The sequence below is a fragment of the Centruroides vittatus genome, unplaced genomic scaffold (genome assembly GCF_030686945.1).
Source record: "Centruroides vittatus isolate TY-2023 unplaced genomic scaffold, ASM3068694v2 contig_1507, whole genome shotgun sequence".
In the NCBI taxonomy this organism is placed as follows: domain Eukaryota; kingdom Metazoa; phylum Arthropoda; class Arachnida; order Scorpiones; family Buthidae; genus Centruroides; species Centruroides vittatus.
The window spans coordinates 142,722-155,797 of record NW_027120932.1 but is presented as its reverse complement, the minus strand read 5'-3'; the positions used below and the strand labels follow the sequence as shown (position 1 = coordinate 155,797).

The window sequence follows — 13,076 nt, the reverse complement described above, 5'->3', positions numbered from 1 at the left end:
ATTTAACAGAGGAAAAGGAACGGCTGTCAGTGACCCCAACTTTTGCCTTTGGTCACCGTTCGGTACCCTGCCTCCAGCGTCCCTAAATTTACTCACCACCCACAGGGGGCAGTAGCACCCACTTTGGGAACCACTGATTTAAATCCTTAACATGATTATAAAAAAAAACTACAAAATCACAGAAATTTAAAGAGGCACAAAACATTAATAAAATTTCTCAGAAAAATTTGATTTTATGAGAAATTTACAAGAGAAAAGGTGAAAAATCTGTTAATTTCAAACTTAGTTTTTTTTTGCCTGAAATAAAAAATAATCTCAATATCAAAAATTACATAAAGTGTTTATGAAAGGAGAGTTACATATTTAAATGTGACTTTAGCTATAAAGTATGAGATATTATCAGAAGCAACAATTGATAACTTAGAATCATTTATATATTGAATTAGTTATTAAGTATCAAGAATTATTTAGCAGCTATAAATCAGACATAAAAATAAAATTATGATGATGTTATATTAAACAATTTTCAGGTAAATTTATTAAAAAGAATGATAATTTTAACAAGAATAAGTAATAAATTATAATTTATAAGCACAGAGAAGTTGAATAATTGGGACAGCTCTCACTCTTCCTAAACTTATAAGAACTAGAATTAAACGATGAATAACCAGTTATCAAATTGAATTCATTCAAAACTTAAAATAGTAATAAGTTCATTGTAGTATTAACAGTCAAACAATGGAAAGAATTTCCAAATATTTCTTCTAGACAGATTCAATAAGTAGTTAATTAATAAATATAATAAAATTATGAATAAAATCAAAGATTTAAACTTGTACGATAATAAAGTTTGTATTGTAACACTCTTAACAAAATTCTGCTTTCTAAATTGATATTAAACTAATGGAAATCAAAACAAATTCATTAAATTTGAAATGTTTATAAACTATACTAACTTTACCTTGAGAAGATTAACTTGAAATAAAAAATCAAATATATCTGGCATTTAAATTTTTAATAAATTTGTTGCTTGTATTACAGAATTTTGAAATAAGAAATAGGAGTAATTTTCATATTTTCTATTTATCTTACTTTCCATTCACCTGATATTTCATTATGCATAGTAACATTTTCGTTTATTTTTCTTTACGGTGAATAGATTCTTATAAATAGTCGTTTAAAAACATTTTTTATGTTAGTTCAATTAAGCCATATAGACAGAAGACACTATAATTAGATAAATGGATTTAAAAATTGATACTTGATTTTTGACATTTTATTTCTCTGAAGTTAAAATCAAACCCTAATTTACTATCATGAGAACAGATTTATTTAAAAATTTAAAAACCATTTCTACACTATTCTCTTACAGAAATAAAAGATTTACTCATCAATCGCACACCGCGTTAAATAAACAGTAACTTCTCACCAAAAAACCAACAACCAACACACCAAACCAACAAGAAATAAAAGAATAAAATTATTACATATTTTATATTTAATGAAGCTTATGTAGTAGTTTTTTCTAAAAGCCACTCAATAAGAGGTACTCTTTCATATAGGGATATGCAATTCAGACATTTTTTGCTCCTCTTCTTAAGAAATTGGTCTGAAGTGGGGCAAAAAAAAAAAACAATGCCTGAAATGCATATTGCTAAATGAAAAGAGCACCTCTTGTTGAGGGTGGCTTCTGAAAAAACTACTAAATAAGTTTCATTAAGTATACAAGTAAAAGGAGTGAGTGGAAGTAGAAAAAATTACTAGAGCCAGCCATACTCTATACACAATTAAGCCTGAGCTTAACTGTATATAGTTTTTATCTCCACATGACTAGTCTGTTAAAATGGTGGCATTCATTTCAGAAGATTTTCTATAAAGTATACTCTTTTCTAAACAAATCATTTAATATTATATTATTATTAATTTATTGATTATATTTAACTACACTTTATAATTTATAATTTTTTTATGCACATATATATGTTGTGATTTAGATTTGTTGTATTATAGTACAATGTGGTTTAATCGTTGTTAGGGGATGGAAATCCATTGTCATAAGACATTTTCTATTATGTGTAAAATAAAAATAAATAAATATAGTGTCAGGAAATTTCAAATTAAATTAAAATTTTTAAAATTCCAGAAAGTAGGTAAAAGATAATTTATGTTTTTAATGACATCTATAAAGTTGATTTTTACACGAGCTTAACATTATGCTAAACTTCATTAATTTTCAAAATAGTAAATATAAATAACGGTATTAATAAAACAAAGTTATTTCAAAGAACAAATACATAAAATTTAATACTTAATACAATTATTAAAGAAGATTATTTTTCAAACCTATTACACTAATGTTTGACCAAAATAATAAAATAGCATCTATATTTTTATTAACACAGTTCAGAAACATGAAGTCAATGACAGATATAAATAAATATTGCTTATTGAAAATTTCAGCAATGAGTTGTGTAACTTTCCCAGTAAAAAATATGTGTTAAGAAATACTAAGACATGTTAGCAGAAGTTAAAATTGTGTGTGGTGCCATCTGTTATAATGTATTAAAAGTAACTTTTACATCATTAATTATTATAGAAAGACAAAACAGGCTTAATTTTGAGGGCAGAGACAAGTTTCTAAAACTATTATAAATGCCATAAACAATCAAAATTTCATTGTCTGATTCCACTTGAGATATAACACAACCCCCTCTCAACCTTCAACCACCAAAATTTAATAAAATCAATGCCCCTTATGTACAAGTTACCATGCCAAATGATTAAGTTTCTTAATTCTAACATAAGAAAGTTTGTACAAAAGAAATTTGTATTGTCTAAAAAAAATAATAATCCTGTCCTCAGTAAAATAAGCTTCTAGTTATAAGTATTTCAGTAAATTTCATTTAGTTGTTAAAGTTTCAAGAACAATTTGTTTGCTGACAGAGCAACCATCAAAAACTTTAATCCAAGTTACTTTTTTAAAAATATTTTCCTGTAAAAAACATTAGATAGGATTTTATTTCTGAGGAGCTGCCAATAAAAATATTTTAAAATGTAAGTATGATTTATTTCTGCAAATAAAATAAAAACACACTAAATTAATTTCACAATTTTCATATACAAGAGACCTTCTAATTTTTTTTCTGTGTTGTTTCAATTTTACAGTACAGGTATGTGCCATCTAATAATGTTCTGTTTAATGACAGACCATGTATAGGAAAGAGATCCCTTAAGATTATAACAGAGATGGAAAATTTGTTCCCAACTGTACATTTTCTATGTTTAGATATATAAATATTTATCATTGTGTTACATATAGCTTATATGAGTAGCAGACTGTACCATTTAACATTTGTCTAAGTACATTCTATGATGTTCACTAAATGTATTTCTCAAAAGTATCCCTGTCATATACAGTACCTGTATATATGACTGAAGATGATTGAATACTATAAAGTATTAAAATTTTTTACACAGCTTAAGTCAGTTCCTCACAATTAAAAGAATGTCTGGTCAACATTTCTGTCATCTTCTAAAATATGTAATTTTTTTGCATATTTCTTCAATTAATATTTTAAAAGCAATAGCAGAAGTTGAATATCATTAATAATGTTCAGAAGACAGTTTAACTGTCTTCTGATTGTTAATGATATTCAAATCTACGATTAAAATCTATAAAACACAAATTTTATGCCGAATTTATACAATGGATGTTTGTACAAAGATTATGCAAGTCAAAATAGTTTCATGTTGACTACATTCATTACTTTTAGATCAAAGTAAAATAGAGAAACAAACGACAGAAAGTGTTTAAAATACAATCCAGATATATTACTCATACTGTTCACACAATTTAAATAAATTGCACAAGCACATTGATTTAGCAATAAAAAATTAAAAAGCTGCATCAGGATAAATCATGTTTTAAGAAAATTAAATCAAACTTTTGTAATTCAAGTATTACTTGCAGTATTACTTGTTGATTGCTGCGTTATATTTTATGTGAGCATTTTCTCAGTTTAATATTTTTTAGTAAATGTAAGTGTTCCCATAAAAGCAATAGATTATAACAACACATATGGCAATCTGTTTCCTACCATAATATATGAAAATCAACTTTTTCAGCACATTAATACTGTGTAATGTAGATCACCATTACATATTTAAATGATCAAATTAAAGATAGAAATTATAACTGAAAGAATTTCTAAAATTTTTGTTCAGTTTTGAAATTATTCATTATGTATTTCATATTAAGTTATTGATGTTAAGAAAGTATTGGAGTAGGTAACTCACTCCAATACTTTCTTGAATATTAATTTTTTAACGTTAATATATCACCAAATGATCGCCTAAATATCGGGCTACAATATGGCTAGTTAAATGATTAGCACAAAGTATTTTGTCAGGCGATATTTAGGCGATCGTTTGGTGATATATTATAAACTCATCGGGCTTAAGATGTTATTATTTTTAACGTTAAGTTCATATTAATGTATAATTTCAAAACTGAACAAAAATTTCAGAAATTCTTCTGTATCTGTCAATCTATTAATCTAAAAATAGACAATACAAATAATTTAATGCATTCAACTCCATTAAAAATTGATAAATGTATTGCAAGAATTTGTATTTCAAAATATCAAACTATAAAATCGACAGGTAAAAAACAAAAAATTTTTAAATTTAAATATTTATTACATTATATATTCAATAACTTCATGTGAAATTAATCTACCCCTTTTTTTTATATTATTATAACTTTAATCTTTAGATATTTCAAAATCTATAAATATACCTGTGTTGTTTTAAAACTCTTGATTACTTATATTTAGAAAATGCAACTTAATCTCTTATATTGCAATATTATTTTTTTCAATAAACAATGAACATTCCATTTTTGAAAGTATTTAGATAAGTATTCCAGACATTTTATTCAATAAAATATTGAAAATTTAAAAATTTTTAAGATATTCAATTTCATAATTTCATTTACATCTACTTCTAATATTCTTATTTTTAAAGACTTATGAAAACATTAATGTTATTAATAGTAGTATCAATTTCATTAAAGTGCTTGTTTAAAATGATTGTCATCAAATGAATCTTAGCAAGAACTTAAATGTATGTAGCAGTAGTTCTATTCTTTTTTTTTTTTTCATGAACTTATGTATTTGGACTTAATTTTCAAAGATAATTACAATAATCATTGTAAAATATAAATTACCATCACATTCAAGAATACAGATTATTAGCAAAATCATATTTATGTATAAATCTAAGTCTATATGTTTGGCATATCTTAGATATACATTATGTAATGTATATCTTACAGTGGCGTGTGTGACGACCGGGTTAAACCGGCCAGTCCGATTTTCAAATTTTATTGTTCAAACCCCCTCGAGAGATAGCGATAAAGTTTCGAAGGATGTACAGCCTTCTGCAGTCAAACCTGCTTCCCTCCTCTCCGGATCCGACTTCTGAGTCACGGAGCCCGACTCATCACCCTCCGTTGCGATTGGTGATCGCAGCGGACGAGATCGGGATTATATAAGGGGGGGAGATAGCTGAGAATGGGGTGGCTGAACATAGGACGACGACAAACGTCCCGACGAAACTGAGTCGAAAGCGAGGGCCAACTTGAAGACGCCGACGCTGCCGAAGACGAGCCTGACCACCCCTCCGCCCACCGCCAGCGCCGAAGAACAACCGGCGATCGCTATCGATACATCGACGAGGTATGATTCCCCCAACCATTGTGAACTCTCTCTCTCCCGTGATTAGGGACGGGATGCGTAGCTTCTCTGTAGTAGGTTCTATATTCAAATAAATCATTATCTGTGTTGTCCTGTTATCACGGATATTGCCTTTCCTTATCAACGACCCCACACACTTCCTCCACTCGACCTGACAATTCATTAACCTATCCCGATGAGTCGGAATACCGTGAAAAATTTAGCCATTCTTGACAGTGGGGTGGGTCTTACCGACCCAAATGCCGACGAGAAGGAGGTATGACACCGTCCTACCTCCCGGCGTTTCCCACACGTGCCATGACATTTGATGATAGGGAAGCTATGTTTCTAATAAATATATCAAATATTTTAATGGATTTTTTTTTAAACTCCTGTCAACTATACAGAACTATCATAAAACATGCCAGTAAACTCCTATCGGTTGGGTTAAGTTATAAATCTAGTCTAGGGTGGGCAACCTTTTTTATAACATGGGCCAGAATAAATTTTACGTGTTTTCCACGGGCCGTAGTAGTTAATTGACGCTTCTTGTGACTCGTAATTTTATTAGTCTGCAAATATGAAATAAATAAATAAAAAGTTAATTACTACATTTATTTCTCTTATCGTTTTCGAAAATTACTAAGAATTGGAAAAATAACTATTAATTAGTTATTTTTCTAATTTAATAATCTATTAAAGATCTCGCGAGCCGGATAGAAACTTTTCGTGAGCCGTAGCTGGCCCGCGGGCCGGGGGTTGCCCACCGTTGATCTAGTCTACTCGTGATTCACATAATCAGGCAAGGGTGGCCGAATATCTAGCAGGCGGCTAAAAGCCCAGAACTGCTCCGGGATATAAAATTGGATGCTTTACACGTGTGTCGCTTCTACCAGCTAAACTGGGTGAGGTTGGTGCTCTGTAAACCACATGCGTCAATGCCTATATAATCTGGCTGATTGGAAACTAACCCGGTTTCAATATTCCTTCTGCCACCGAATTATTCAAATAGACAATAGCAATCTTATCGTTTTTTTCACATGTAGTATAGAAATTTGTAAAAGATACATAATGCAGTTATAATAAAATATTAATTTTAATTAATTAAAAGTACGTTAAAATATGAAAATTTATATTTTATAAAATACAAGGGGAAGGTCATTGGAAGGTGGAAGCAGCGCTTCCATTGCTTCAAATGACAGCACGCCACTGATATCTTAGATATACATTTTAATGTATATCTAATATATCTGTATATCTAAGATATACATAATAAAAATTGTTTGTACTATCAAACAAATTTGATTTCACAAGTAATCTGATCATTCCTAATGTATATAATTGAAATTTAACTGCATTTTAAATTTAATATATATTCAACAACTCATTTCATTATATATAATATGGCAATGTTTAATGTAATGCTTTGTAAACAGTAGCAAGAGTAATAAACATTATTTTTATTTAACAGTATTGCTAACTTATATGCAAAGTCTAATTATTAATTGAAACATTTTAAATAAACATGCCATAACAAACCTTGACAAATATCTTCGTATTTTAATGGAACATCCATGTTTGTCTGTGCAAAATAGTGTTCATACATTGCTGCGTCATATTCTAATTCACGAATAAAACGTCGAATGCCTTCAAAGAAAACAATAAAATTCAAATAATTATTAAATAAATTTCAATCTTAAAAACCAAATACTTATTTTATCAAGTTCATAACTGTCATTGCATAAACTATCTGTTATGAATACAAAATGTAAATTTCAAAATATATGAGGATAGCTCAGAAAGTAAGGTATAAAATTTGGGGTTACACAATAAAATCCATTGAGTCTAGTGATGTATGAATGTGCCAATGCAGATTTAGGACATGAGGTGTAATTGTTGTAGTCTTAAATCAAGTCCTCTTGTGACATGCTATATATGTGCTAGAGTTACAGCTTTATAAATATTGGAGACCAATCTATTGGTAATGCAACGAACCAAAATCATGATATAATGTTTGACAAGATAATGAAAATCATAAAAATGGTAAAACTTAATCTAAAGCTAGAAAATCATTAAAAAAAATAACCTTAAAAGTATCCAACATATAAATAATACATTTTTAAATATGCTTTAATTTGTCAATATCTGCAGCACAAGCCTATTGAATGTAATGACGGGTGTAGCCAGTCAGATGTCCAATGGTACTGTACATACTACAATACTAGTGACAGGATGCTTGTGTCAGGCGAGTGTTGTGTTGCCAAGAGGTTAAGACATGTAAATATATTGGAACAATGAATAAAATGCTTTCAGTTCAATGAAATGCTTTAAAATGCTGCCAGAACACTTAAGAATTCTTAAGAAAACACTATCTAAAATTTTATATGAAAGTAAACAACATTTTAATTAAAATCGATACATTTACAATGATAAGCATATTAACTAAAAGCTGATACTTAAATTGTCAAGGTAAAATATAATATATCTCCTAATTAATATCTATAATGCTTTCTTACTCATATAACTAGTTAAACAAGGCTATAAAACCTGTATGAAGTCAAGTTTATGCTTGCTTTTAATAAATGTATAATGAATTGCACATTGTGAAATACTGGATTCAATTATGGATTCTCCTAAATTAATAATCCTTATTCTATTAATGAATATTGACACTTGCAATCTGTGGTATCAAACAATAGCAAACGACAAACGTACAATCATAAATTTAGCGATTAAAACATATGTAAAAGAACTTTCGCATAATATCTGCAGAACAATTCTTATAGGCCAATATATTTATTGTTTAATTATATAATGTTTATTGAGCAAGTAGTCATAAATTTGCTGAGTCATAATCACATGTTTGATAAATAAAATTATTATTAGAAAAACTTAAACAAGTTTTGAAAGTTAACATCTGATTTACATTTTATGTATTCAATCTATAATTTTGCTTCAATACTTAAATTTGTTTTTATTGCAAATGAATCATGAAGGTAGAAAGTTGTACCAATTATTATTAATGATGATTTCGAAATCAAACGTAAACAAGTTATTCTTAGCACTTCCTCTAGTCATCATTCTTCATATTAAATAGACAATACACAACCACAACAAGATAATAAATTGCTCAAAATTTTCTAATCTGTGCATTAAGAATATATGCTCATTATAAAAACTAAAAAAACATAATTTTTTGAGAAATAACTGTTATTTTCACAATAAACATTCAATAACCTGTCCAGTATAGCCTTGAATCTTTTCTTTCAATTGCAACAATTGTGTATTTAAATACAAAGCAAGTTATGCTACAAAATAAGTATATAACTATTCAAACAGTAATTAGTTTTCTTTATTAATAAATAAAGTTATCTTTGCACAAACCTCATAATTACTTTCATTATAAAACTAATTTATTGATTCATTTTCAAGTTAGTAATTAACTTGCAAGTTAACACACAAAGAAAAGATTATATTATATTTAATTAGTTATTGCTATTCTTAATAAATAAACTTACCTATAGTATGCGTCCTGCAGACAGATATCAAAACAAAAGACACTAAAGAGTGCCATATGAGTGCAAAGACCGAAAATATCACCCTTGACAGAAACTGCAACTTGCAAACAATGACGTATAACTCCACCTTTTCACAAGTTTCATTTAAATATGAGTCAAAGCCATCGTAATCATTAGTACTGATGAAAATAGCACCCAATAGAAAAAACAAACCAGCAGCATTGATCTTGAATATAGTACGAGAGTGCATTCTTATGTCTCTAAGAAACTGCGTGTGACGGAATAGTCGAGAACTCAAGTTTTTTGCATAGAAACCAAACGAACCCCAGCACACAATCAGGAAGATACTAACTGTGCCATTGGCGATATCAATGGGAGTATTAGGAGAAAGTATGTCAAATATTACAAACCACATGTGAGAAACAGCAAAAGTGAGAGCCGAAGCAAAAGTAAGCATGTGCAATATCAAACCGATGATAGGTTTATCATTAGGATGTAACGGTATCCCTAAACATTTAGCTATAACAAACCATAACCAATGAGGAAGCTGTCGTGACTGTTTTGTCGATCTGTCTTTTTTGGGAATGGATGGATTTGTTTCCATGAACGTTGCCAAAGTATTGTTGTCTTCTCCACTGGCTTCGTAATAACGACAAGCAGCAGTCGATTCGTGAGTTTTGCTATAGAGAAAAGAATAATAAATTGAATAAATTTAATTAAAGCTTAATTTATTTTAAAATATATAACACAAAAAATTAATCTATCATTATTTAAATTCAATAACAAGAAAATTGATAAAGTCTCAACAACAATTTCACAATCTTTGATTATTGAATTACTAATTTAGTACAGATCATTTCAAATATATCGTGACAGGACAATGTGTGGTACTCATTTGGGGCACTGGAAGTTCAAGAATCTCTTTTTGGTAATGCACAATGAACTTGTTACAGATTTATCTATCTTTTCCCCTCAATAAGTAAATAAGACTAGTCCCTGCTATTGCACATTTTTATAGCCAGCCAAGATTTGTAAAATTAGGTTTGACCATGCAACTGGACTCAAGGGTTCTCCACTTTTTGCAATCTTTTGCAACAGAATAGGCATTTTTTATTGAATATTGATGTTCTGATCCTCTTGAAAAGTGTTGCACCAAGTTTACTTGGCATTCCTCTCTTTCTCTTTCCATCAACAAGTATTCATTTTAATGCAATCTTAGAATGTCTGTGGTCTGGTAGAGGTAGAATACAGCCAGCTAGACATATTCATATGTTCTGTTCTTGATAGCATTTCATTTCTGATGTGGTTGCAATAACCAATTTTTAAGACTGTAAAGACATTTCATGAGAAACTGGATAACTGATCAGCTGCCAGATGATGTAAAAAGCAAATTACAATAAAGTTTATACCCAGAAAAAGATGTCATCTTTAATCTAAGAAAGTACTTTCTTCCAAAATTAAATGGACTTTTGCGGGCTTAATACATAAATATGTTACTTCTGCCAATGGAAACAGACAATAATTTGAATTAAACCAATTATATGGAAATTTGAATAATTATTGTTAATATTAAACTTTAAGCTGAAATAATTGATAAAATAAATGATTTAAGCCAATCTGATGTCAGAAAAATTTGATTCACTATTTGATAGAATATTCAGAAATATCTAATTATGAAGTTTTAAAACAGCCTGAGATTATGATGGAATTATCAGAAAGTTGGCTTTAAAATTCAATATTAGTAAGAGCGATTGTCAATGCTAAATTAAAATCATTAAGCAACCTTTGCGGGAAAAAGAAAGAAGCTCCTGAATCAATGCCATGAGAAGAAAAACCAAAAGTAAAGGTAAAAATTTGAGTCAGGACATACTTCCAAAAAACAAGCACAGACATGTCATTATAGATAATGAAAGTTAGTTTACATTGTATGTAAAATGATTATCAACCAGCTAATAATGTTTTTTACACATCTGATTCTTATAAACTACAGATAGTATTATGTTTATCAAACAGGCAAAATTTCCTAAAAGTCTGTGTGTTTGGATTGTCATAAGCAAAAAATATCATTCTAAGCCAGATTTTCTTTCCTGAAACTGGCCCTAACAGCTGATATAATCTGAATGGCCAGATGGATGAGTGATTAGGGTAACAATCTATTACTTTGAGGAATCCAGGATCAAATCTGGATGGGCAAAAACCCCAGGAATTTTTCAGGGGAGTGGTCTGCTCAGATATGTTGGGTCCTGTCCCTCTAAGAAGTGTACACATGAAAGATTATGACCAATCTGTGGCCGTCAGCCATATTATAGTTTGTATATAGTTCATAATTCCTTTATTTCATTTCTATCTTTCTACTTCCTTTCTATTGTCTTTGAAAACTTTCTATGTCGACCATTACTACTTGAGAGGGAGGATTACCCCTTCTCAGAACCAAGGGCAAAACAAAGGAGTAGGGTATTAGGGCTTCCCTGAATTTGGGGGAATGGACAAAAGAAAGAAGAGACTGAGGCAAAAAGAAAGACGAGAGGTGACTACTTTTTGGCTGGACCGCGAAAGTAACGGACGTACAAGGCAGTGATCCAGACTCGGAAGAGAGAAAAAGGAAGGGGACTGCAGGTATAAGAGAGGACTGTCGAGGCCAGAGAATAAGAGGCATGTGGAACTAGAAAACACTGAGAGAGTCAGAGAACCTCTATAACAAACTGCTGAATCAGTAAAGAAGAATAAAAGATCCCTTCCCCGAGGATATCGGTCATCAACGTGGACCCAGATATTTTCTATCTGTTTCTCTATACTTTCCTAATTCTATCCATTTCCCTGTTATATTAGTTTTAAGATAGCCATAAGATTAGTTTTTAAGTCAGTATCAAGGTTTTGTGTTACGCACGTGTGTATTATATACTTGTATGAGAATAAGAGGCGACCCCTTTCCCTGTGTGGCTACTAGGGTATAAATCTGTCAAGTTGGGATCTTTGTAACAAACAAAAAAAAAGAACCGTGTTCGGAGAGCATCAAAAGAATATTCAATCTTACACATATTTGTTTCTGTGTTCCTATTTGTAATGTTTATTCGCGGACTTACAAATCTCTCGTTACAAACAACCACAAATCTATTAAAGCACTTATCAATCAGGATAATATATCTTTTGATCCAATGGTGCTATAGCCTACTACCCCAAAGCTTCAACTAATTACCATCAAAATAAAGCAATCAGTATTGTTTGATGGTAGTCAGTTGAGAGTTAAAGTGCAGTGATACTGGTAATTTATGAATTAAAAAAATTTTAAATATTTACAATTAGTAATTTCTCTTCATTTTCTAAATTATTATTATTAATTTGACAGAGATTTACTAATGAGAAGCAAAGTGTTAAAGCATGAGAAATGAAATTAAAGCATAGCTGTGGAAATGACAATTCTGTTTGGTGAATAATTGAGACCTTATACTTGAAAATGTTAACCTATATTCATTTTTTCCCCTATTGATAACTTCAATAAAGCAGTCACATTATCAATATCAATATTTATTTTTGTCTGTAATTGTCTTGCAAATAAATGTATACAAATAAGACGTTAAATATCAAATTAGGCAATTATTAAAACAAATATGAGCTTAAACAAACTGTCACACTTTTTGTACCAGAAATTGTTCAAATTACTAAATCAGAAGACAAACATGAGTCAAACTAAAATTAAAACAATAAAATACGATAAAACTGATTATTTTAGTTAGTTACATCATTATGTTTTGTCAGGTTTTACCTTAAAATAATAATAAATTTTCTTTTGTTAATATCTGAATAAAACAAAATATTAATTACA

At 29.6% G+C, this 13,076-nt stretch overlaps 1 protein-coding gene across 2 annotated transcripts in view; it reads right to left on the bottom strand.

Moving 5' to 3' along the window:
- LOC136968706 (uncharacterized) overlaps positions 1–13,076 on the bottom strand; it is a 40,225-nt gene that overhangs the window by 15,803 nt on the left and 11,346 nt on the right. For both annotated transcript variants that reach the window (XM_067262715.1, XM_067262716.1), the window contains exons 2-3: positions 9,254–9,933; positions 7,275–7,382 (exon numbers count right to left, since the gene is read on the bottom strand). In XM_067262715.1, the coding sequence (XP_067118816.1) occupies positions 7,275–7,382; positions 9,254–9,933 (788 nt within the window). The remainder of the gene's footprint in view (positions 1–7,274; positions 7,383–9,253; positions 9,934–13,076) is intronic.